Here is a 26435-nt window from a genome sequence, read left to right as displayed (position 1 = left end):
CCCTCAATAGGGTTTGTTTACCTCTCTGTCTGCCAGGTTAGCTGGCCTACAAGCTTCCTAGAGATTTGTCTGTCCTGCCTTCCATCTTGCTGTAGATACAGTTTACACGGGCTCTGGGGATCTGAACTTGAATTCAGAGCCATGCAAGGTAATCCAGGGTCTTACTACTGAGCTCTGCCTCCTGGATAGCAGGAATTGTGTTACCCACTCTGTAGTCCCAGGCTGGCCTTGAACTCCCAGCAACCCTCCTCCCACTGCCTCTCGAGAGCTGGGAGGTGTGCACCACCATGCCCCGCTCCTTATACGTGTTTTTAGTAGCAGCCTAAACATGTTCTTAGACAGTCCTTGGGTGAAGACAGAAGATGAACGGAACATTTGGAGACACAGGCAATCCTTGGTTCAGGGTACTTCAGATTTCCACTGTTTACAATCCTGATCTAAGGGCTGACCTTGATCACCTGGCTGACTGCCTGCTTATCGCTGGCTGTTTAGATCAACTTTAGTGCTTGTCAAATAAATGTTCCATTTTTGTTTTTTTCAAGGCAAGGAGACACTCTAACCCATAGTAACCTGGAACTCACTCTGTAGCCCCAAGCTGCCCTCGAACTTACAATGATCTTTCTTTCTTTCTTCCTACCTGATCCTCCTCCTTCCGCCTCTGAGGACTAGGGTTAAAGGCATGCTCCACCACGCCCAGCTCTAGGTATTTCTTTAGGCAACTTCCTGAAACGTGGCCTTTCACTTTCCCATTCCTAGACTCCCAGCCCGGCAGGTAGCCTGCTTTTCTGTACTCAGCCATGACAGGCTTCGAGATCCACCCCCCCCCCCCGCAGCACCCCGAGTTCACTAGCTCATCCCTTGTAGCTCTGACGGCTGAACTTGTGCGCAATGACGCGGGATCACCACGCGCTGCTCACACCCCTGCTCTCTGCCGCTGGACCCTGCGACCTCGGTGACTTTACAGGCCTGCTGTCAACCCACTTCGTTGCTCACACCCATGGGCAGCTCTTCCTATCATCAGGGCTGCTCCTCATTTAGGCAGTGTGGATTTCTCTGTTTCTTTATGCCAGCTTGAGATGCCCCGCCAGCCACACGCCCTCTGGCAAATGAACAAGGAAAACTTGCCACCACACAGAACTTTCCTGTGGATGTATCTATGATAAGAGATCTGATCATTCGATCTATTTCTCATTTCATAGATGTGATGTGATTTATTTATTGAGAGAGGGAGAGAGAGAGAGAAAGAGAAACAGGCCTTTAGTCCTAATAATCAGGAGGCAGAGGTACGAGGATTGCCATGACTTCAAGGCCAGCCTGAGACTACATAGTGAATTCCAGGTCAGCCTGGGCTAGAGCGATACCCTACCTTGAAAAAACTAAAAAGAAAAAAGGAAAAAAAAAAAAAAAAGAGGCAAATAGAAAGACTTTGCAGGCCAGGGCCTCCAGCTACTGCAAACAAACTTTAGATGCATGTGCCACCTTGTGCATCTGCCTTACATGGGTACTGGGGAATCGATCCCTGGTCCATTGGCTTCTCAAGCAAATGTCTTAACCACTAAGCCATCTCTCCAGCCCCTCATTTCATATTTCTGATTTTCCTCTCCCTTCATCTACTTGACTACTTCTCTCTTCCCTTAAAAATGTCCTCTGTACTCTGGAGGCTAAGGTAGGGGAATGGCTGTGAGTCAGAGGCCAGCCTGGTGCTACAGAGTGAGTTCCAGGTCAGCCTGAGCTATAGTGAGAACCTACCTCAAAAAAAAAAAAAAAAAAAAAAACACCAAAAAACAAAAACAAACACCAACAAAGCACTTCCTCTGAACTGTCATTTTATTTTATTTAATTTATTTTTTGCTTCCAACATCTCTAAGCAAGCAGCCTGCCCCAGCCAGCTTTGCAGAACCCTGACCGTGATTAGATTCCTGCTCACTGCTGTTGTGTCTCATGCAGTCCGGCAACGCTGACCACGGCCCCTGAGGCTCTTGACAGCCTGGCTCCTGTACTCCAGGCAACAGCACTGAAGCTGGTCTGAAGCCTTTTTGGTTTGAATCCCATGGCAGGGGATGGAATTGAGTTGAATAAGGAGATTTCCTGTGGAAATCAGGACTAGACAATAATGCCCAGGGCTGTACAGTAGCCACAAGCTCCCCTGCCTTCCTGGCCCACACCAAGAGTCACTCCCCCTTTGATGGGTCAGACCCAATAGGTGTGTAGTTTGAAGCCCTGGATTCACTTTCCAACACAGTATAATGCAGCTTTCATCACCTAATACATACGCAGTTCTTAGGACACTCACCTGGACTTTCCTAAATTAGTCTATTCTCTTTCTTTTGTGGTGGGTGGTGGGATTTTTAGGTAGGCTCTTGCTCTAGCCCAGGCTCACCTGAATTTACTATATAGTCTCAGGCTGACCTAGAACTCACAGCGATACTCCTACTTCAGCCTCCCAAGTACTGGGACTAAAGGCACGTGACAGGTGGTGTATTATTTGAGCTTTCTTTCATTTTTTAAATTTTTTTTGGTTTATTTTTATTTATTTATTTGAGAGTGACAGGCAGAGAGAGAAAGAGGCAGATAGAAAGAGAGAGAATGGGCACGCCAGGGCCTCCAGCCACTGCAAACGAACTCCAGATGTGTGTGCCCCCTTGTGCATCTGGCTAACGTGGGTCCTGGGTAATTGAGCCTCGAACTGGGGTCCTTAGGCTTCATAGGCAAGCGCTTAACCACTAAGCCACCTCTCCAGACCTCTTTCATTTTTTTATATGATCTTTTCTTGGTTGTTGTTTTTATTTTTTTTTTTTATTTATTTGAGAGTGACAAAGAAGCAGATAGAGAGAATGGGCATGCCAGGGCCTCCAGCCAACTGCAAACAAACTTCAGACTTGTGCACCCCCTAACATGGGTCCTGGGGAATCAAGCCTCGAACCGGGGTCCTTAGGCTTCACAGGCAAGCTTTTAACCACTAAGCCATCTCTCCAGCCCTTTCATTTTTTAAAAAAATTACTTATTTATGAGAGACTGAGACAGAGAAAGAACTGGTGCACCAGGGTCTTTCAGCCACTGTGAATGAACTCCAGATGCATCACTTTGCACCTGGCTGTGTGGGACCTGGAGATTCAAACATGCATTCTTAGGCTTGGCAGCCCTTAACTTTAAGCCATCTCTCCAGCCCTAATATTATGTTTTACTATGAGGTTGAAGAGTGTGATAGAGTGGATAGGAATGCAATATTTACACATATAATTTATGTCATGAATCTCAATGCTTCACACAGAAATGTTCATTTCTCACTCTTGTCCCTATCTCCATAGCACGGGGACATTTGAGGTCCTGGGTACCAGCCGTGAGTACCCCATTTCAAGTACTCCCTGAATTGGGAGTTTCAGGCCAGTCTGAGACTGCCTAGTGTATTTTAGGCCAGCCTGGGCGATAGTGAGACCCTACCTCACAAGACAACAACAACAAAATATTGTATTGTGCCTGACGAGTCTCAGTTCAGCTGCTAAGTCATGTGATAGGAACCAACTCTTCTCTCTCCCTAGGCTTGGTTTCCTTACTCTTCACTCACAAAATAGTTCCTCTAACTTCAGCATGAAATAAATTATCTATTCCACTTCACGAAGTCATTTTGCTATCTTAAGTTAGCCCCTGAATTTCTCCCTTTTCTGTATCTTCTACTTAAATAAAAGCCCTCCCCACAACCACACTCAGTGACACCTTCCGTGTGCCAAACCCAGTGGCATGAGCTTCAGAAGTACAGGTTATTAGTCATACATTCATATTCATTTCTCACAACATGTGCCCTCTTTCCTGCCTGTACCTCATCATGAGATCAGCATTCATCATTCTTTGGCTGAGGAAACCAAAATTAGAAACAAGCATGATTCATTCAGGCCCTCACTCTTTGATGGCAGAGGATCCATCCTATCCAGTCTGCCCTAGTTCTCAGTCAAGAGCCTTAACCGCTGAGCCATCTCTCTAGTCCCTATGCTGGGTCTCAGTTTCTCATGGACCACGGACGCTCTGAGGGTAAACTTGACCGAGTCTAAGTCATTCGATATGCTCCTCCCTGGGTTTGCTCCTGTTGGAGAACCAGGAAGGAGGCTGACAGAGGAGGGAAAGATGCTCCCAAGAGATGGTCTGTTTCACCCTGGTTCAGGTGTCCCCTCCTTTGTGTAGAAACAACACTGCTGAGTACACCCACTCCCACACATGCAGAGAAAAAGGAAGTTCATGTTATTTGTGAATTGTGGGTATCCTATCCTTCCCCACCACCACCAGAGTTGACATCCATCCTGACACAGGATAGCTGTTGGCCCCCGTGTTTCCCAATGTTAAGACATCTGACCCCACCAACGCTGTATGTGGTTCAATGGGCCCCAGTAACCAAGGCCATACTCTCAGGTATCTGCGTCCCCTACTCACTGGCGCATGGAGGATGAGCCCTAGTGATATGAAAAGCTGAGGGAGGGATTTCAGATGACTCTTAAGAATGTTCTAGAACATCTCCCTGATAATTTACAGTAACTCCAAAATATGTGCAGTTTTCCAGTACCCATTCCTCACCAAATGCCCTGAATGAGGGAAACTAGGTGAACAAAAACTAATACTAGGGCTGGGCGTGGTGGCGCACATCTTTAATCCCAGCACTAAGGAGGCAGAGGTGGGAGGATTGGCATGAGTTCGAGGCCATCCTGAGACTAGTAAATTCCAGGAAAGCCTGGGCTAGAATGAGACCCTATCTCCAAAAACCAAAAAGAAAACAAAAATTAATACTAGCTACTAGGCACCCTCTAGACACTGAGTGTGTGCTAACTCATGTGCAGTCAAGGCAAGTACTATGATTAATTCCAATTTAATCCATGTCTCCTGTCGTCATTCTGGGCTGACTTGTCTCAGGTTCTTCAACCGCTCACACATCTAACTCATCTCCCAGCAGACCTCAAGCTCCTTGCTGAGAGAGGACATTTCTTACACTTTGCCCTTGGCCACAAGAAACCTAGCAGGTGGGAGACACAAGTACTCCATCCTGGCCTGTTGGCAGGTCAGAATGACAGACCCACCTTGGGCACTTCTAGATGACCCTGAGAGAGCCAGCGACCCCACTGCTTTCTCGTCAGGACTGCCAGATGCACAAAGCCTGTTTCCATTGGCAGAGCTGATGCATCCTCTCTGAGCAGCTCTCTAAGCTCTCACGGGTCCCTGACACTCAGAGAGGAAGGGACAGCTTCTGACAGTGACTTAAAAGCATGTCACAGCCAGGATTCCCAGCATGGGCCACTTGCTTCCCGGAGGGTGGTGAGGCACCTGGGCCTTTCAGCTCTGAGGCTAAGTAAGTTTGAACTCCAGAAGTTAACAGCACACATCAGCCTCTGAGCTCTGAGTCGGCCTGGAGCAGCCTCCAGCTCAGGGTGTCACAGTACAGCAAGCAGAGTGACAGCTCCTGCTCAGTCCCTCTCTGAACCTGTCCAGCATCTCCCTCTGCTGCTGCATTAAGAGCCAGTCCTGGCTGGGCTGGTCCTTCACTGGCTCAGAAGCCAGCAGCCCTGGCGCTGTCCACGGACAGGTGACTCCAGTTGTCTGCTGAGTGACCGGTAGTGGCAGAATCATTCCTGGGTCCCAGAAGAAGGGCCAACTGAGAAGATGGGAGGACAAGTCGGAGCAAGGGGAGCCTCACGAAGGACTTATTGGATAGAAAGCTCTCCGGGAGCAGCTGTTTTAAATGGATTTACTCCTTGTCAGATTCTGGACCAAACCCATGTGACAAGTCTCATACAGACTCCTCTAATGTCTCTTCTGTGAAGGACATATCTGCAAACCTCACTCTAATACCAGAGCTTAGGGTCCATTTGTCATTTGGGGCCCACGAGGGCCAGAAATGCACTGTACTGCTTCCAACATGTGACACATTGGCCTGCCCCCCAAAACACACCTCCCTCCATCAAGATTCCACCTCCCAAATTGCCATCAGCTGCGAACCAAGCATTCAAAACACATGTATTTATATAGAACACCTAATTCAAACCACCACCCATACCCTGTCTTGGTCATTACACAAGCTTGTATTAAATCTCTGTATCCCCTGTGTAATGTTTCCATCTTGCTTTCCTCCACTTCACCCTCTTGGCCCTTAGCATTTTATTATGTTTTTTTTTTTTAAAGAATCATCTTATTATATTACTATACGAGATAAAAATGAGCAAGCTGGGCTGGAGAGATGGCTTAGCGGTTAAACGCTTGCCTGTGAAGCCTAAGGACCCCGGTTCGAGGCTCAGTTCCCCAGGTCCCACGTTAGCCAGATGCACAAGGGGGCGCACGTGTCTGGAGTTCATTTGCAGAGGCTGGAAGCCCTGGCGCGCCCATTCTCTCTCTCTCCCTCTATCTGTCCTTCTCTCTGTGTCTGTCACTCTCAAATAAATAAATAAATAAATAAATAAATAAATAAAAATAAAAATTAAAAAAAATAGAAAATCCCTTTTTTAAAAAAATGAGCAAGCTGGCTGGGTAGTATTGAGATTTATTGAATTCCATGATGCTAGTTTCCTAACTGCATGGCCGCCTCTTGGTTCACCTCAACTTGTGGCACGGTAGTAATTAGCAAAGTGACAAGGGAGTGTGTACTGCAGGACTTGGCCCGTCCATCCCGGGCCTAGACTTCTGGTCCCTCCCTTCCAAGTGGACACCCAGTTGTGAGTGAGGCACAACATGGGAAGCCTTCCGGGCAAACATGGCCCTGATTGACATTACACCTGGGTGATCCCCCCCCCCCCCCGTCCCTAACATGAGCACAGCTTTCTCTCTGCTCTTCCCTGAGGTGTAGCTACCACAGGCATGTCTCTGATAGAGTCAGCCTGGAGGGTCATCTCTGAGCAGGTGGCACCACTGTTAGGTGGACTTGGCCATGCTGCAGACCTGTGCCCAAGTCAGCAGGCTGTGGGCCTTCTTGTCATGAGCATGACACCATTGACGGCGTGGATGTGAAATATGATAAGAGTCAGTTTTCTTGGCCAACCAGAGAGAGAGAGTAAGGAGACCAAGGTAATGGCCAAGGGGACCGTGAATCCCCCTCCTCCTGCTTCCTGTGCTGGGCAGAACTGAGCTGGCAGGCTTCCTTGGCGGCTGGCTTGGCAAGCTTCCTGGATGCAGCACAGCACTGCATTCTCCATGAACCAAGTCGTGCCTCTCTCCTTCACTACAGCCAACCTGCATGCGCACTCGGACGTGGTGCACTTTCCCATGGAATTCATTCAAAGTTCAGTTCCCATGGAAACTGGGATTTATCCACCTCTCGCCGCCCTCCACACAGAGGCGTCTGCTCTCTCTTGCTTTCTTCCCGCCTCCCTCTGCAATCAAATCAGGCAGAGGTGGGGCACATGCCTGGGTCCTCCTGGGGCAGAAAGGACCAGGGCCATCTGGGCTGAGGGTCTGGGATCCCCAGCGGCTCCTCCAGAGGCCGGTCCGTGAGGAAGAACTGGCTGTGAGGAGGCACTGGGTGCATGAGGGTGCAGCTGACCCTGGGTGCTGAGGAACTGGCAACTCGGGAAGCTTGTCCAGCAGGGCAGCTAGCTGTGAGCTATGCCCGGGCAGCAGGACCTGGGGGGCAAATAAAGGAGGTGGAAGGACCCCAGTGACTGCCTGCCCCAGCCTCCTTCCCCGCCTCGGCCAGCCCTGCCTGGGTGACCTCACATCTGTCACACCGTCCTGAGGTGACGACATGGCAGGGAATGGAAGAGCCGAGCTCTGCCTTGTGCACAGAGGGGCGGGTGATAGACCAGAGAAAGAGACGAACACCCCGGTTTCCGGCAACAAGGAGGCTGTGGGGAGGCGAGGAAGCTTGTCGGGAGCCAGTGCTGGGGACACGGGCCCAGGGAAGGCCGCTGCTGGGAGGAAGTAATGTGGGCAGGAAGGACGACAGCAGACATGGGGAATGACAATGGAAATCAAGGTGAGAGGGTGACATTGCCCCAGCTGGCAGCACCTGTGGAAGGATGGGTCCAGGAGGGAGACCCACAGGAGGCCCTGGCCAAAGTCGGGCGGCATCTGCTCTGCTTGAACCAAGTCTCCTGCGAGGTATAGAAGTCACAAAATGGGCTGAGGATCTGGCAGCGACCAGGCAGAGGAGCAACTGGAAGTCTGGGGACAGCAATGGGATCTCAGACTCCAACCACCACAGGAGCTGCTGGCTGGGGTAAGGGGGGTGCACCCCACAGACACTGATGCTGAGAATGGGAGGGGGGCCACCAGGCTGGAGGGGCAGGGCCCCTGGAAATGAGACTGCCCATGCCCTGGAAACGTCATACCTTTCCCTGCCTTCCAGGCCGAAGCAGCCCTCCTGCGCCCTCACCCAGACCCTGCTCACCACTCCCCTGCGGCAGTCACTGCTCTGGCATGGCTGCTCACGCCTGGCCTACACCGGGAGACCACGCCCTTCTCCAGACTCTGCCCCACAGTACGCGCACCCTGTGCCTGGCGCCGCCTCAGCATGGTGGGCAGGGCACCTGTGAATGGGCCTGCTGCTGTCGATGGCAGGGCCCAGGGCTATGCCTGGCACAGGCCGCATGATACGGAATAGGAGAAAGTAACTTTTAAATTGTACATTTACATAGTCACCAGAGACAGGACCATGGGATACCACCGTGCCTGCTCTGGCAGGACTAGAACCCGCGACCGGCCAGCCTTGTGCAGGATGGCGGCCAGCAGCTCCTCTGCAACAGTTTCCTGTTTTGTCACATCTAGAGGCTCAGCTCACCTGTGGGCTGCTCCCTCCTGAGCCAGCCTCTCCTTCCATCAACCAACGAGGCCTATCCCTCCACAATAAGACTCATCCTAACTGGCTCTTTGACCCATATAAACCTCATGAAACATGCCGCTTCATGGACTCCTGAGCTGGAGTAAGAAGAGGAGCAGAAGTAGACCCCACCTCACTGCTCCCCATGACAGCTCTCAGGCCCTCACTTTCTCAAGCTTCTACATATTTTCGCCAGCTCTGCACCCTGTTAGAACTCACTCAGGTCCTCACTCCTTTTCCACCCACCATCCTCTCTGAGGCCAGCTCCATGGCCAGTGTGCTGAGATGCTGTGATAGGCACTAAGCACAGGGCAGGAACTGGTTGCTGCCCCAGGAGTCCAGGAGGGAAGTAAACCCTGTAGGGCCAGGACAATGGTCCTTGTTGGTCAGGGGGGCTGTGGCCCTCGGAGAAGGTGCACAGGAGGAGGAATCCACTTCCTCCTGGGAAATGAAGCCAGCCTGCCCCCACTCGCCTTGCCAAGAGTCTCTACAAACCATCCAAATTGAGGGCTGGGGCGCCCATGATGCAGAGTACTCAGCTCAGTTGTCCAGTGTCCTTCTCTACCAGGAAAGGGCAACTGATCAACAGAGCTCTGACATGGCCTGGCCACAACCCTGTGCACACAGAGTGGAAGCAGCTGAGGTCTCCCCCATGGGATGTTGACCTACCTTCCAGCTCCACCGCCTCAGGGCCAAGGCCCAGAGGCTTCACATGTGGACTTCCAAACAAAGTCCTTGGCTCTACTTTCTGAGCCACCACCGACAGATCCGAGAATTCAGAGCCTCCTGTCGGACACACGGCTCCTTTTCCATGTTCTGTGTAAGAACTGAAAATATCCAAATCTCAGGCCCTTGGGCGCCACAAACCACCTGCCACCTCTAAGAAAAGGTTGAGCCAGCACATGCCAGCTGGGCAGTGTACATGGTGAGTCTCAGACCACCTCACCCAAGCCCAGAAGCTCCCCTATTGGCACAACACCTTTTCTTACTGTCCCTCACCCACCTCAAAACCATCATGGGAGGAACACCAGCCCCAGCCTGCTCAGCCTGCTCTACCCAGGAGAGACTTCCCAGACCCACATGTCCTCACCTGCCCTGGGGGTCTCACTCACCACAGGTCAACATGCTGCTCCTAATGGTGGGCACCTTATGGGACTTGGGAGTTCCGTACTACCTGGGGGAAAGAGGGGTCAAGGTCATGGCCGGGCCACTGGTCTGAACAGAAGCTACTTCAGTTTCCCCAAGGCTCACAAGCCATGCCTGGACCAGTGGGCCAGAGGCATCACTTTGTCATCTAGAGGGCTAGAGGTAATACCTGATAGCTTGCTGGTGTCTGTAAGAGGTGATGTTCAACTGGAGAAAAGACCTGGGCCAGACCACAGTCAGCTATATGGAGCTGCCTGTGACACTGCTGGGCAGATTGGCAAGCTTTGGGCCTTGGGTGTACACAAAGCAGCCCTGGTCCCCATGCATCTCCCAGGGCAGGAGAAGGAGACAGCCCAGACCCGTCTCCTCCTCTACACCACTAGCTGCTTAACCGGAAGGCCCTGACCTGCTCTAGTGAGCTTCGTCAGGGGCTAGCCTGCTGCAGCCCGCACGAGGACAGCCCCATGCATGACTTTGGCATGGCAGAAGTATGCCCCTGAGCAGCATCTGCAGGGAGCTCCTGACTTCTGCCAGGGCCAACAACCTCTGAACATGGCGTATTTTTATGCCAGGTCAGACAACATGAACTTGGAGGTCAGCACAGAGCCCATGTCTTGTGGGAAACAACATTCAGCTTAATCACCTGAGGGGGGATCTGGCCCCAGCTCACCTGGAAAGACCTCCTCTGGTGCCGCTAGGACCCACAGCCAGACCCTGACCAGGAACCAGGAGGCGGAGGACACAATGCAGGGTTTGAGTTCAGAGCAGGACCTGCTGCTTGCCAGACACAAGATGGCCCCACTCTGACTCTATACTAACAGCCCAACAAGGTCGGAAGAGGGCCGCTGAGTGGGCAGCAGCAGCCCACCACCTGAAGACCATGTTGAGAGACACACCCAAACACTTCCCGTGTCCGCGAAGACCACTAAGTCCCAGTGTCTTGTGGAAAGCGCAGGGATCACTTCTCCCCCAGGGCTGGGACAGGCTGACACACAGCACACTCGGAGCCCAGGCACATCGGGGCCAGGCTGCACAGGGCAGAGAGCTGGGCCATGTGGACTCACAGGAGATCACAGCACAGGAGACAAATGACCAGCAAATGGACCAAAGGAACAGTTTAGACTTGAAGGTAAAGGAAAAGATGGATGAGGGAAGTGTGATTTTTTTTTTTTTCGAGGTAGGGTCTCACTCTAGCCCAGGCTGACCTGGAATTCACTATGGAGTCTCAGGGTGGCCTCGAACTCATGGCAATCCTCCTGCCTCTACCTCCCGAGTGCTGGGATTAAAGGTGTGCGCCACCACACCCGGCTTGGGGAAGTGTGATTTTTAAGACTGGACAAAGGGATGCTTGGTCTATGTAGGGTCAGGAAATCTTGTCTAGGAAGCAGCTCCAAGCAGGACAAGCAGCAAATGACAGGTCATGAGAGACAAATCCAGAGGAACATGAGATGGGCTGGAATCCCGGGAAGCAGATATAGGTGGATAGAAGGAAGGACAGAAAACAACTGACGGATCGTAAGAAATTGATGACCCAGACGTCCTTCCAGCTTGCCCGCCCTTTCCCAGCTCCACTCACCACTGAATACCATCGACCTCCTGCAGGGCCGTGGTCTCCCTCGGGCCTGTTCGGAGATGTCATCCTTTAGCAGAGTCAGGGCCACCTTCGTGAGAAGAGAAATCTGGCCAGTCTGCAGGAGAAAGCTAACACAGGGCCAGTCAGCCTCAGCTTGGGGGAACACTGAGAGAGAGAGGGGGGGGGGGGGAGGGAGAGAGGGAGAGAGAGAGGGAGAAAGGGAAGAAGGGACTGGTCCGCCTGGCACTGGGGAAAGGCCTCGACCCTCAGAGCCATGTGCTCCCCTTCAGTCCTGCCGCTGCAGCCACAGGGCAGCTGACAGACCAAAGGCTTCAGTGAGTGGCAGACGCAGATGTCGTGAGGGGCTGTAGCTCAGGCCACAGGTAGAAGAGGGCTCCTGCCCCTGATGCTCATTAGGAGGAAAGGAAATGTTTTCCTGACAGGTGACTAAGGACTGGCAACAGATACATGGTTGCTACCTTGCCCGCCCTGGTAGGAACAGAACTTGCATCCAAACTAGTCCCCTTCAAGATCAGAAACAGCTCCCTGTTTCTTCTTCATTTTTATCATCATCATCATCATCATTATTACTATTATTTTGTTTTTTTCAAAGTAGGGTCTCACTTTAGCTTAGGATGACCTGAATTCACTATGTAGCTCATGGTGGCCTTGAATTTATGGTGATCCTCCTACCTCTGCCTCCCATTGCTGGGCTAAAGGTGTGTGCCACCTCGCCCAGCCTTTTTCCTCATCTTTGATTCCCATATTACCTCCATTCTGAGAAGGAGGCTGTAGGCGGTAAGTACCAGCCAGATTTCCTCTGGGCGACAGTTCCCGCAAATAGCCATACCTGCTCTCCTGTGCCGGACCAGGCTGTCTGGGCCAGGTGTGTGGTCATTTGCTGCCTGGACTTCAGTTCTTGTTGGTACTTTCTGAAGAATCCAGGCTGACCCTCACTCCATGGTCCCAGACCACAGAGCTCATCCCTGAAGCAAAAAGACACAAAGGAAGGACTCATCGTGACCTTCAAATCCAGAGGACGGATCCTGGGCTGTGTTTACCCTGCTGTACCAGAGCTGCCGTCCACAGTCCTCCCTCTGAAACTTTCCTCCCTTTCTCCACCTCCTTCCCTCCATCCCCAGCCTCTAGGCTTGTCATCTTGTGATGTCTAATTCTCACTCAACTGTCTCAGATGCCACATACGGATGATGCTGGAGGCTGGTCCTTCTCGAGTGAAAGATACAGTAAGTTTCATATCCCATAAACAAATATAAATATTTGCTAGTTGCAAAGGATAATTTTTAAAGCATCAATAACATAAAATGTAGAAGTGTGCCATGATCGCCCACCTACCTGGCTTCCTGTGGCTCCATTCTCCTCCCCGTTGACTGGAGCCACTTGATTTTGGGACACTGCTCGTTCTTCCTTTATACAGCAGCAGAGACTTCTGAAGCATCTCCTGATTCTGCTCCTCAGTCTCCTATAGCCGTGGTAAATGTTTTGAATAAACACTCTGCCGGCAGCTTGGGGTGGTGGATCATGGCGGGATGCACTCTTGTGTTCTTCGGCATCTCTGGTGCTCTCCCCCTCAAGTGAGCCTCTGGGACTCATGTGTGGTTTATGTGGAGAGGAAGAGCTGCTCTTGGTTGTAATCTCCATTTCTTTGGACACCACAGAGGCCTTTTGATGTGACCCAGTTGTCTGATGGGAGCCAGCACTACCAGGATTGGTTGGAGACTGGCTTCTTGGGCTGGCATCCTCTGTGCAATTGTCATCAGTTTCAATTTCTATGTCACCTAGCCTACTGGAGGTCACAGACTCTGAGGGCACACTGGAGGAGACAGGAGCTGATGTGTCCACTGGTAGTGCATTGCTTCCAGACAAGCTGCTGCTGGGCTCGGCAGAACCGCTCACCTCGGGCACAGCACAGTCAGGCTGTGGGGCACAGATGTCAGGGCAGCTGTGCTTCTGCCTGTCACCAGTGGCTTTCTGGCCGTGTGGCTTGGCAGATATGGCGAGTGTAGGGCGGGCACCTTCGCTGACCGGTCTTCCCAGCAGGGTCCTAACCACACCACTGGAGAACCTCGATGCACTTTGCCCTTCAGCATGTTCTCCCCAGGGACTTTCGTGCTTTAAGATCAAGTACGCGGCCATCACGCTGTCGTAGGTCTTGTCGTGTAGCGCCTGCGTGAGCGCGTCGGCACTGTAGCCCAGGATGCTCATCAGGAGAGAAATGCGGTGGTGAGCGCTGTCCACGGGTGTGTCTTTGCAGGGGGGCTGGGCAGGTTTTCCACCAAACGTCAACCAAGGGTGGGTCTTGATGTCATCAATTGCGGGCCTCAACCTGGGGTTAACCGTCAACAGGGTGTGGATGATGTTAACTATGTCACTTGACAGTCCTGAAGGGAGGCCAAGGTCTTTTTGTTTACACGTAACCAAGATATGTTCTTTTAGGTTAGAGCGTGTTACCCCTTTAAACGGGAGGTATCCGGAGACTGAGAAATAGAGTACTATTCCCAGACTCCAGATATCCTGCATCTTGGGATCATAGCCCTGACCGTCTAGCATTTCTGGGGCACAGTAAAAGGTTGCACCACAGCATCGCTTAAGAATCTTGCCAGGAGTGGCTTGAATCGAGAGGCCAAAGTCACACAGTTTGATACTATTTTTCTTATCCAGCAAGATGTTGTCGGGCTTGATGTCGCGATGGGCAAATCCCTTGGCATGGCAATGTGCCACAGCCAACACTAGTTGTGAAAACAGTCTCTGGGCCTCCGCCTCTGCCAGTGTGCCTGCTGTGAGCACATGATTCAATAGGGTTCCTCCTGGAGCGTTCTCTATGACAAGATACGTAAACTCCTGTGTGTTAATTATGCTGTACAGTCGGACAATGTTGGGATGATCCATGGCTTTCAAAGCAAGTATTTCACTCTTAATTACAGAGTCATTGCCCCTTTTCAGTTTTTTAATAGCCACACAAATATTTGTAGGCAGGTGACATGCAAGATTGACCTCAGCAAAACTGCCTTGGCCCAGTTTATGTAAAATCTGGTAGTCAGAGGTGATGGTCTCCTCTTCATCAGGGGAGCTGGCCTTCTGGTCCTCCTCCATCCTCTCTCTTGAATACTGAATGGAAGTTGTCCGCACACCTCCTCAGGTCTAAGAGGCAAGTGTTTAGTGATGAATTCTTATGTCAGAAACCCAGCCATCAGGCTGGAGAGATGGCTTAGCAGTTAAGTGCTTGCCTGTGAAGCCTAAGGACACCAGTTTGAGGCTTGATTCTGCAGGACCCACGTTAGCCAGATGCACAAGGGGGCACATGCATCTGGAGTTTGTTTGCAGTGGCTGGAGGCCCTGGCATGCCCATTCTCTCTCTCTGTCATTCTCAAATAAATAAAAATTAAAAAAATTAAAAAAAAAACAGACATCTGGGGCTGGAGAGATGGTTTAGCAGTTAAGGCGCTTGCCTGAGAAGCCTAAGGACCCAGGTTTGATTCTCTCCCAGTCCCACATAAGCCAGATACACAAGGTCGTGCATGTGTCTGGAGTTCATATGCAGTGGCTAGAGGTCCTGGCATGCCCATTCTATCTCACCCTCTCTGTCTCAAAAAAAAAAAAAAAAAAAAAATTAAAAAGCCCAGAGATCTGGGGCTGGAAAGATGGCTTAGTGGTTGAGGCACTTGCAAGCCAAGCCAAAGGACTCAGGTTTGATTCTCCATTACCCACGTAAAAGCCAGATGCACAAGGTAGCGCAGGTATCTGGACATTGTTTGCAGTGGCTGGAGACCCTGGTGTGCTGCATTCTCTTTCTATCTGCCTCTCTCTCTCTGTGTGTAACAAATCAATAAATAAAATATTTAAAAACCCAGAGATCTGTCAAACAACCTGATGAATTTCAAGATCACACAGACGCAAAAAAGAACAGAGCAAACAAACTCCAACATGCTAAGAACCAGAGCTAAAATCAATGACACGGAAACAAAGAATAACTAGGATCCAAGAAATAAAGTGTTAGTTATTGAAAGGACAAATAAAAACTGACTAGCTCTTACCAAACTAACCAAGAGAAAAGATGCAAATTAATAAAATAGAAATAGGGATGGGAGAGATGGCTTAGCAGTTAAGGCACTTGCCCACAAAGCCAAAGAACCCAGATTTGAGTCTGCAGGACCACGTAAGTCAGATGCACAAGGTGGTGCCTGTGTCTGGAGTTTGTTTGCAGTTCCTGGAGGTCCTGATATTCCTATTCTCTATGTCTCTCTCTCTCTCTCTCATTCTCTGACTCACTTGCTCAAATACATAAATATTAAAAGTAACATCAGAAATAAAATAAGGCGATATTAATATGGGTACCATTGAGTTCTAGAGAATCACCAGGAAATGTTTGGAGGATTAATTCTGCAGTAAATTAAAAAAAATCTGCAAGAAAGAAATTTCTAGACACATATGACCTACCTAACTTGAATCAAGAACATATAAAACAGCTAAACCAAGCAATAATAAATAACAATATTGAAATAGCAATGAAAAAAAATCCCAATAAATAAAAGCCCAGGACCACTCACTGGCAGATTTCACATTAAAAAAAATATGTAAGAGAGAAAGAAAGAGAAAGAGTGAGTGTGGATATGTCAGGGCCTCCTGACACTTTATCTACATGTGCCTCTTTGTATATCTGGCTTTATATGGGTATTGGTAGATCAAACCCAGGTCATCAGGCTTTGTAAGCAAGTGCCTTTAACTGCTGGGCCATCTTACTAGCCCCACATTCCACCTTTAAAGGAGAAAGAACATTAGTATTCTTCAAACTATTCCTTAGAACAGAAAGGGAAAGAACACTGCCAAACTGTCTCTACAATGCCAGTATTATGATTCCAACATCAGATAATGGTGCAGGAAGAGATTTTAAGCCAATCTCCTTGAGAAACTCAGAGATGAAAATCCTCACTGAGAGTACTGAACATTTCACACCAAACTCGATGACACACTGAAAAGGCCAGGTGTGGTGGCACACCTTTAAACCCACCACTCAGGACGCAGAGGGAGGAGGACTGCTGCGAGTCTGAGGCCAGCCTGGAACTGCAGAGTGAGTTCTAGGTCAGCCCAGGCTAGAGTGAGACCCTACCTTGAAAAGCAAAAACAAAAGCAAACAAAAACCAAAAGGGCCATGATGAAGATGGGTTCACTGAGGATGAAGATGGTTCCACATCACCAACTGATAACCAATAAAGCACACAGATAAAATCAAAGGAAAGAATCACATACACAACCATCAGGAAGAAAGAAATTTTATCATTTTTAGGAAGATAGACGGAAGGGAAGATGAATGTGTTATGTGTGACAAGTCAGTCTTACAAATATCTCCTGTTTTCTCTCATGCAGAATCTGCGGGAGGTGCTGAGTATAAAGAGGTGTGCTTTTGGGCTATGGAAAGGGAAAGGAGAAGGGAGAAATGTAATGGAGCAGGTGAATATGAACAAAATACAGTATAGGCACATATGGAACTGTCATCATAAAGTCCCTTATTCTGTACAGTTAATATGTACTAATAAAAGTTTTAAAACTAGAGATGGGGGCTGGAGAGATTGCTTAGCAGCTAAAGCACTTTGCCTGCAAAGCCTAAGGACCCACGTTCAATTCCCCAGTACCCACATGCCCAGAGGTATAAGGTGGCATATGTGTCTGGAGTTCATTTGCAGTGGTTAGAGGCCATAGTGTACACATTCTCTCTTTCTCTCTCAAATAAATTAATTAAATTTAAAAAGCTAGAAAAAATATACCAAGATGAAAAATGACAAAGGAAAATAAAGATGATTCAAAAAGAAAATATAAATAATTACGAAAAATGGGGCTGGAGAGATGGCTTAACAGTTAAGGTGCTTGCCTGAGAAGCCTAAGGACCCATGTTTGACTCTGCAGATCTTGTGTAACCCACACACACAAGGGTGAGGCAAGTTCAAGGTCACACATGTTCACTGGGTGGAGAAAGCATCTGGAGTTTGACTGCAGTGGCTGAGGCCCTGGCACACCAATTTTCTCTCTATCTCTCTGTCTCACTCTCTACAAAATAAAAAATAAGAAAATAAGAAAAAGAAAATGAAAAAGAAACCAAAAAAACAAAGTAAAAAACCAGAACCAAGGAATGAATAATTAATGAACAAAGTAAAAAAAAAAAGTGCTGGGCGTGGGTGGCTCATGCCTTTAATGCCAGCACTCAGGAGACAGGGGTAGGAGGATCCCCGTGAGTTCGAGGCCACCCTGAGAATACAGAGTGAATCCCAGGTCAGCCTGGGCTAGAGTGAGACCCTACTTTGAACAAACAAAACTAAATTCTAAAACCAAGACCCACAACCCAGCAACCAAACTCACTATAATGCAGCGTAACAGATGACAAGTATCAATTCCAAATATTCACCAAGTGGAAGTCTCTCCAAAATCCGAGTCCTTGCACCTTCAACTTTCTCTGCAATATAAGGAAAAAGCCAGAAAAGTCAGTCCTAGACAGTGGTTTGTGTGGTCATGTGACTTTAACGCCTCACAATGGGTCCCTGGTGAGGTGAGAGCAGTCCACGGGCGGGTCAGAGCTGATCACAGCCGCCTGTGGTTTCTCTCCTACCCCAACCAAGGTCTCTGCTCACCTCTGTGACCGGATCCCTAAGGAAAACCTAAGGGAGGAAGGACCGATTTCGGTTCATGCTTTGAGGGAGCAGAAAATGCATGGGGAGGAAGCAGCTGGCACATGGGGTCACTGGGGCTTTGAGGGGAGGTGAGACTGCACCAGCACCCCGCACCCCTCTGCAAGCGCATGGTCCTGCTTGAGCTCACCTCCCTAGTGCTCCACAAGTTCCCCGAACTCCGGGGAATCAAGTATTCAAACACATGAGCCTGTGTTCAGAAACATTTAACAGCCAAACCATAGCAGACGCTGTCCACCTGAATAATAAATAATAAAGCCACGGTGCCCATGACCCTGAGAGGCTCTGGGGCTTGATGCTCCGGGGGCCATGGCGGTGGACGTGTGCTAGCCAGACAGTGAATTACAGGTGCCGCCAGGGCCTCTCATGTGGACTCTAAATCCCTGTAATAACGTAGCCTTTCAAGGACTAACCATGTCTACACTCAAGGTACTCAATTTCCTCTTCTTTGAACTCAGAAGGGGTTGGTGTCAGTGGATGGTGGGTCCTCACTGACATTGTGATGCTGAGTCAAAATCAAAATTCTCTGCCCCGCCCCCCCCCCCATCTGGACACCCTAGGGCTGTGATGACCAGCTGTGGAACTGACAGGAAGAGAAAGTAGGATAACTTCCCTGTGAACCCCACATCCGATTGCTCTTCAGAAGCCCAGGATTTCAAAAGAGGGTGGACTGATATGAACAGGGTCAAACAGCTTTCAGCCCAGAAGGGCTTCAGTCCTGAGCAGGACAACTCCCCTGGGAAAGTTGTCTGTCCTGGAGGCCATAGAGAAGAGTGCAGAGCCCACATCAACATGCAGGTCAGGAAAGGGTCTTTCCCTTTGACCACTGCTCACTGAACCCCACAACAGAGCCTCGTGTGTTCTGCAGTAACTCTGCCTGTCTAACACGGGACACTGGGTTTCTCATCTGAATTCATCTCAGGGGAGGGCAGAGCAAGAAGCCGGAACACGCTCCTCCCAGTAGGCAGGAGGAGCAGACAAGACAGAGGAAAGGGAAAGGAACACTTGAGCAACTGGAGCTCCAGCAAACCGGAGAGCTCAGAGGGAAGGGAGGACCTTTCTCAAAGAAAGAAGGGGGAGAAAATGTCACAGAGCAGGTGAACGCGATCAAAGGTACTGTAGTAAGTGTGGAGACAAAAATGAATTTTCTTTTTTCCTTTTTTGGTTTTGCAAGGTAGGGTCTCACTCCAGCCCAGGCTGACCTGGAATTCGCTATGTAGTCTCAGGGTGGCCTCAAACTCATGGAGATCCTCCTACCTCTGCCTCCCAGTGCTAGGATTTTTAAGGTGTGCGCCACCATGCCTGGCTTGATGGATTTTCTTAGTTTGTATAATTAACGTATACTAACAAAAGTATTTAAATAAAGAACACTTAGCAAAAATTTTAAAAAGTGACAAGGAAAAATGAAAGAATAAAGAAATAGGAGAAAATAAAATGAAAAAATAAAACCCTACGCCATCTATAAATAAATAGACATGAAAGGCAAAGTTGTATGCACTGGTTCACAACCTTAATCCCAGCGCTTGGGAGACTGAGGCAGGTTGCTGTGAGTTCAAGGCCAGCCTGGGCTACAGAGTAAGCTGTACATCAGCCTGGGCTAAACTAACACCCTGCCTAAAAAAACAAACCCAACAAATAAAACCAGAAAACCAAAACCAGGAAACCAAAACCCGAACCAGAAAACTGGACAACAAACTCACAATGTCAAAATTCCGGGGCTGGTGAGCAGGCTCACCTGTGGGCAGGAGAGGGGTCACCTGACTTTGGATCCCCAGCACTCACATAAGCAGCCTGGCATGCCACACAGCTCTACAACCCTAGTCCTGTGAGGAGTGGACAGGAGATCATGGGGGCGTGTGAAAACCCAACCTCTGGAATCACTGACAGACAATGTCTCAAGGAAATAAATGAATGAACAATTTAGGGGGACACCTGATGTTCTACTCTGGGCTCTGCACAATACACCACACAAGACCCCCCCAACCCCCACCGCCAGATCACCAATGTCTCACTCCAATGGATCACAGGGAGAAAGAAGTCTCTCACACTCGAAGTCTGAGTCCTTGTGCTCTCCTCCAACCAACCACTAAAGGACAAAAGTCAGCCTCAGCCAGGGGCTCATATAGGCACAGGCCTTGGATTCCTCACAATGGCACTGAGGTCATAGCCAGAAATGGTCCAATCACAACCAGGCACATCCCAGTGTCTGGTCTCACATTTTGACTCTAAGAACTAGGTTAGTTACTTTTCTCAACCATGTGGGCAACTGTCTGCTTCAAGCACATACTGATAACAGCCCTTAGGAAGAAATTCAAATCCCATCAGTAGCCATGAGGCCTGTGAGGTCTGGCCTGTCCACATCTCCAGGTGCTCAAATTTCAGTGTCCTGGTGCCTACAGTCTCAGCCACAGTCTTGCCAGATTACCCCTCACACAGCGAGGTACACAAACCAGCTCCCAGAAAACTGCCACCCCCTCTGTGGGGACGTGTACCTGGCTGCTGGTTGCCCACTTCCATTTAGGCTCCAGCCCTTAGAGATGGGAGGAGAGGAAGGCGACTTCAGGACAGGTGAGAAATCTGACCATCAGGTTGTGTGTGAGAGAAGGCTTGGGTTTATCACGCCTGCACGGAGAGCTTTTTTAACTATTATTTTATAAAAGGTTAACCTCCAGATCCCTTCATCCCACCTCTGCACTCCTGCCCCTCTCCCCTTCAGGCCTCCTCCAGGGGTTCTTGGTGGTCACTGTGGGGTCATGATGGCGTCTATGTGGGGTCCTGAGCCTCAGGGTATTTCTACCCACTCTGCGCTCTTGCAATCCTTCCGCCCCTCTTCTGCAATGTTCCCTGAGCCATAGTGGGCCTGTTAGCAGTCTGATTTAGTGTTGTGTGTTCTGTGGCTTCTGTGTTTCAGCTTTAATGGTTTTGTTTTGTCCTTTAAAAAAATATTGAAAGCTTTCATAATTATAGACAATAAGCCATGATAATTCACCCTCCCACTTTCCCTTTCACAATTCCACTGTCCATTATATCCTGCCTCCTCTCAGTCTCTCTTTTATTTATTTACTTTTTTAATATTTATTTTTTATTTACTTATTTGAGAGATACAGAGTCAGACAGAGGAAGAGAGAAGGAGAGAGGGAGGGAGGGAGGAAGGGGGAGAGAGAAAGAGAGAGAGAGAGAGAGAGAGAGAGAGAGAGAGAGAGAGAGAGAGAGAGAGAGCGCATGGGTGCGCCAGGGCATCCAGCCACTGCAAACAAATTCCAGACACATGCACCATTACTTATGTGGGTCCTGGGGAATCAAACCTAGGTCCTTTGGCTTTGCAGGCAAGTGCTTTGGCCGCTAAACCATCTCTCTAGCCCATCTCTCTTTTATTTTGATGTCATCATCTTTTTCTCTGATTATGATGGTCTTGTGTAGGTAGTGTCAGGCACTGCAAAGTCATGGATATCCAGGCCATTTTGTGTCTGGAGGAGCACGTTGTAAGCAGTCCTACCCTTCCTTTGGCTCTTACATTCTTTCTGCCACCTCTTCCGTAATGGACTCTGAGCCTTGAAAGGTGTGAGAGAGATATTTCAGTGCTGAGCACTCCTCTGTCACTTCTTCTCAGCACGATGTGCCTTTTGAGTCATCCCAGAAGTCACCACCATCTGCAAAGAGAAGCTTTTCTAACCAAAAGTGAGAGCAGCATTAATATATGGGTATGAACATTAAGAGAAGTGCTTACCAGGCAGTTTGGTGAACATAATATATGCATTTGGCCAGACACCAGCAGGCATTATACCCCTAGGGCTCATGGCTTCCCTAACATAGATTTTCAGTATCAGGCATGTATTCCCTCCCATGGAGGGGGGGTCTCCAGTTTAATTAGAGCGCATTTGATAGTACTCCTACCTCTGTCTCCAGAGTGCTGGGATTAAAGGCATGCACACTCCCCTCACCCCGCTTTAAATTTTTGATTCAATTCCAGGAAAGAACTTGAGAATGCAAAAAATTAAGGCTTTATCTCGCTCCCACTTTTAAATTAATTAATTAATTTTATTTGGAGACAGGATTTCATGTAGCTTGGGTTGACCTCAAACTTACTAAGTAGTCTACTAGGTGACCTTGGACTCCTTATCCTTCTGCCACGACTCTGCACATTCTGGATAACAGGTGTGCACTAATGCCTGTTTCCTCTTGAGAGGATGAGGATTTAGCTAAGGAAGGAAACTATGAAGGGGCAAAAATATTAAGATGGTCACTCATTTTATTTATAACATTTTGCTCTGGTTTCAAATACCATTGCATTCTCAGGAGATCTGGGCTTAATTTTTCTTTTTCTTATTTTTTTTAACTTTTTAAATTGACAACTTCCATAATTATAAACAATAAACCATGATAATTTTTTGGTTAAAAGTTTTTTTTTTTTATTATTTATTTGCCCACAGAGAGAGAAGAGAGACACAGAGAGAATGGGTGCACCAAGGCCTCTAACCACTGCAAAACGACTATGCATGTGCCACTTTGGGCATTTGACTTTATATGGGTACTGGGGAATCGAACCCAGGTCATTAGGTATTGTAGGCAAGTACCTTAACTGCTGAGCTATCTCTCCAGCCCCTACCCCCCACTTTTTTGAGGTAGTTTCTTTCTTTAGCCCAGACTGAACAGGAATTCACTGAGTAGCATCAGGCTGGCCTTAACTCACAGTGATCCTCCTACATCTGCCTCCCAAGTGCTGGGATCAGCCTACCACTCTGGAGGACATAATGAAAACTTAATAAAGCTAGGCACAGAAATACAAAAGACCTTATTGTTGCAATATACGTATAACCTAAAAGAATTGAACGCATAGAAAGAAGCAGAGAGTAGAACGGCGATGGGGGATGGAGTGGAGACTTGCTAATCCGAGGATCCAGAAGCTCAGAGGACTGGGTTCTGAGACCCACTGCTCAGCTGGATGACTCGAGCCAATGGTGATATTTTGTGTATTTTGCTATAATTTTAAATGCCTTCCCATAAAAATGATAAAAAAGCAAAGTCATGAATATGCTAAGTAGCTAGACTTACTCCATGTTGTTTAAAAGCATCAAAACATTACTACACTGAAACCAGGCATGGTAACACACACCTTTTATCCCAGCACTCAGGAGGCTGAGGTAGGAGGATCACCATGAGTTCAAAGCCAGCCTGGGGCAACTGAGTGAGCATCAGGTTAGCCTGGGCTAGAGTGAGACCCTATTTTGGAAAAAAAATCACAGTGTATATTGTATCATATTGTATATGTATATCATTATTTGTGAATAAAAACTAAAGTTAATAATACAAATCAACATAAACATTCCATGCTAAAACACTGACATCGCAACTGTAAAGAAGCTTGGGCATTAAAATTCTTTTGGGCTGGAGAGATGCCTTAGCGGTTAAGCGCTTGCCTGTGAAGCCAAAGGACCCCGGTTCGAGGCTCGGTTCCCCAGGTCCCACGTTAGCCAGATGCACAAGGGGGCGCACGCGTCTGGAGTTCGTTTGCAGAGGCTGGAAGCCCTGGCGCGCCCATTCTCTCTCTCCCTCTATCTGTCTTTCTCTCTGTGTCTGTCGCTCTCAAATAAATAAATAAATAAAATTAAAAAAAAATTCCTTTACCACCTTCAGGGCAATTTACTCACCATCGCCTACATATTTATTAATGAAAACAGTAAGAAGCTGGGCATGATGGCACATACTGGTAATCCCAGCTGCCCAAGAGGCCAAGATAGTAGTTCAAGGCCAGCCTGGGCAACACAGTCAGACCATGTTTCTTTAAAAACAACGAGAGATGGAGAGAGAAAGAGAGAGAAGCAGAGAGCGAGCGGACATACCAGGAATCCTGTTGAGCATCACCCAGAAGTGCTCATCGGGGCTGCAGGTGTCCTTGGACCACGAGAGCAAATCCATGGCTTGTTGGTCTTTGAGGACAAAATTGGCAAATTCTCGCGTGAGGGCCACATAGGCAGTGCCAAAGTAAACGGTCATATTGTGAGGAGGAGGGCTTTTCAGCGCGGTCGTCCGATGCACGTGGGGGTTTCTGCGATCCAGTAATTCCGGTGCACGTACTTGGTCCGCGCGACGGCGTGCGCCGGGGGCAGCACCCCGGGGGTGAGGTTCTTCCCCAAGAACCCCTTCAGGTACCGGACGATCTCCCGGTTGGTCTTCAGGGGGAAGTCCTGCCCGCAGGCGTTGAGGAGGTACTTCCAGGGCACCGGGGAGGCCACCAGTTCCTCCATGCAGTTGAGGTCGGCCTGCAGCCGGGAGAAGCCCCTGTAGACCACCGGCTCCGTCCTGGCGGCCAGGAAGGCGTTGGGGAAGCAGCGCAGCAGCCGCCGCACGGCGCCCCGGAACGCGGGGGCCGCCTTGCTGTCCACGTGCACGCAGTACACGTTCTGGGGCATGTAGATGGCCCGGAAGAGCCTCTCGAAGGTGGCGAAGTCCTTGTGCACGGTGAGCGTGAAGGCCAGCGGGAAGCGCGCCTCCTCCGCCGACAGGGCCTCGGTGATGTAGTGGCTCCGCAGCCGGTACTGGAGGCAGGACGGGGCCGCGCCGGGGCTCAGCGCGCTCTCCGCGGGTTCGGGGCCCGCCCCGCGCAGCGCCCGCAGGCAGACCTCGGCGAGCAGCGAGGCGTTGAGCGGGGCGCCCCGAGGACGCCCGCCCGCCCGCAGCTGCCCGTGGTAGACGAGGACCAGGCTCAGCGCGGAGACCAGAGACGTGCCGAACAGGCAGTACTTGCCCGCGCCCATCGTGCGGGGCAGGAGGCGATCCGGCGGACGGGGCGGACCTGCGCCGCTCACATGGCCGCCCCGGCCCCGGTGGACGCGGCTCCCGTCCCCGGGCAGCGGTCCTCGGGCGGCCCTCTTACCGCGCTCCGGCTGAATCCCGCTCTTCCCCGACTCGTGTCTGGCCCGGTGCCATTGCCCCGTCGCTAGGAAAACGCACAGCCCGGGGCGGCTGCGGCCGCGGCGGCACCGAGCCTGTCTGTCCCGCGGGGGAAGCCGCTGGCCGACGAGGCGCCCACCGGGCGGGTCATCGCGGTGCGCGGACTTCAGACCCGGTGTCGCCTCCTCCCGCCGCGGAGGCCGCGCGTCCCTCCCCGGCTTCCTGTTAATCCTTGCGTCCAACCGAGCCGGCTTGTTTGCTTAAGCAGCGCTGCCAGGTTGCGAGCTTCGGCCCGAGCACGTGGACGCTGCCTGGAGACGCCGGGAGTAGGATGTGAATGCTGCCCGGCCAAATTCTTTCCTGGGCTTAATTTTCTCTGCGGATAGGGAAAGTCCTTAAAAAGCCTCTTAATTAGTAAGCTGACCTCAGTACCTAACTTTGTAGGGAGGCTGAAGTTAGTGGATGTCAAATTCATTTTGCCCTTGCCCAAATAGATACAGATAGAGAACCCTGATGCTTAGAGAGGTAGGGAGGGGAGCCAGCATGTGTTCTAGAGCATTCACACCCAGAAGCACTATTTATGTATTTGTTTGCTGTCTGTCTGTCTGTCTGCCTGCCTGTCTGTCTGTCTGTCTGCCTGCCTATCCATCTACCTACCTACCTACCTACCTATCATCTATCTCTCTATTGATTTATATTTTGGTTTTTTGAGGTAGGATCTCACTTTCTACCCCAGGCTGACCTGGAATTCACTCTGTAGTCTCAAAGTGGCCTTGAACTCACAGCGATCCACCTACCTCTGCCTCCCAAGTGCTGGGATTAAAGGTGTGTGTCACCATGCCCAGCTTGCTTATTTATTCTTACTATGTCATTCAGCCTAGACTTGAACTTCCAGACTTGATCTTCCTGCCTCAGTTTCCCAATTAACTGGAGCTACACTTGTGTCATCATATCTAACTAAGATTTAAAAACCCTTTAAAATGCACACATAATTATTATTATTATTATTTTTTAGGTAGAGTCTTGCTCTAGCCCAAGTTGACCTAGCATTCACTATGTAGATTCAGGCTTGCCTCAAACTCACAGTGATCCTCCTACCTCTCCCTCCCATGAACTAGGATTAAAAGTGTGCTTCGGGCTGGAGAGATGGCTTAGTAGTTAAGTGCTTGCCTATGAAGCCTAAGGATCATGGTTTGAGGTTCAATTCCCCAGGACCCACGTTAGCCAGACGCACAAGGGACGCATGCATCTGGAGTTCATTTGCAGCGGCTGGAGGCCCTGGCGTGCCCATTCTCTTTCTCTATCTGCCTTTCTCTCTCCGTCTGTTGCTCTCAAATAAATAAAT

At 49.7% G+C, this 26435-nt stretch overlaps 1 protein-coding gene and 1 pseudogene across 1 annotated transcript; both read right to left on the bottom strand.

Annotated features, from left to right (window-relative positions):
- Positions 1-6793: 6793 nt before the first annotated feature.
- On the bottom strand, positions 6794-24954 carry LOC123455565 (annotated as a pseudogene).
- Positions 12417-14615, bottom strand: LOC123455533 (sperm motility kinase X-like). Its single transcript, XM_045136364.1, has 2 exons — positions 13226-14615; positions 12417-12490 (listed from the first exon to the last, which is right to left on the bottom strand). The coding sequence occupies exons 1-2, from the start codon at positions 14613-14615 to the stop codon at positions 12417-12419; spliced, it is 1464 nt and encodes a 487-aa protein (XP_044992299.1).
- Positions 24955-26435: the final 1481 nt, after the last annotated feature.

The sequence above is a fragment of the Jaculus jaculus genome, chromosome 17 (genome assembly GCF_020740685.1).
Source record: "Jaculus jaculus isolate mJacJac1 chromosome 17, mJacJac1.mat.Y.cur, whole genome shotgun sequence".
NCBI lineage: Eukaryota > Metazoa > Chordata > Mammalia > Rodentia > Dipodidae > Jaculus > Jaculus jaculus.
Note: the sequence above shows the minus strand (reverse complement) of the source record. Positions and strands in the feature narration are given on the sequence as shown.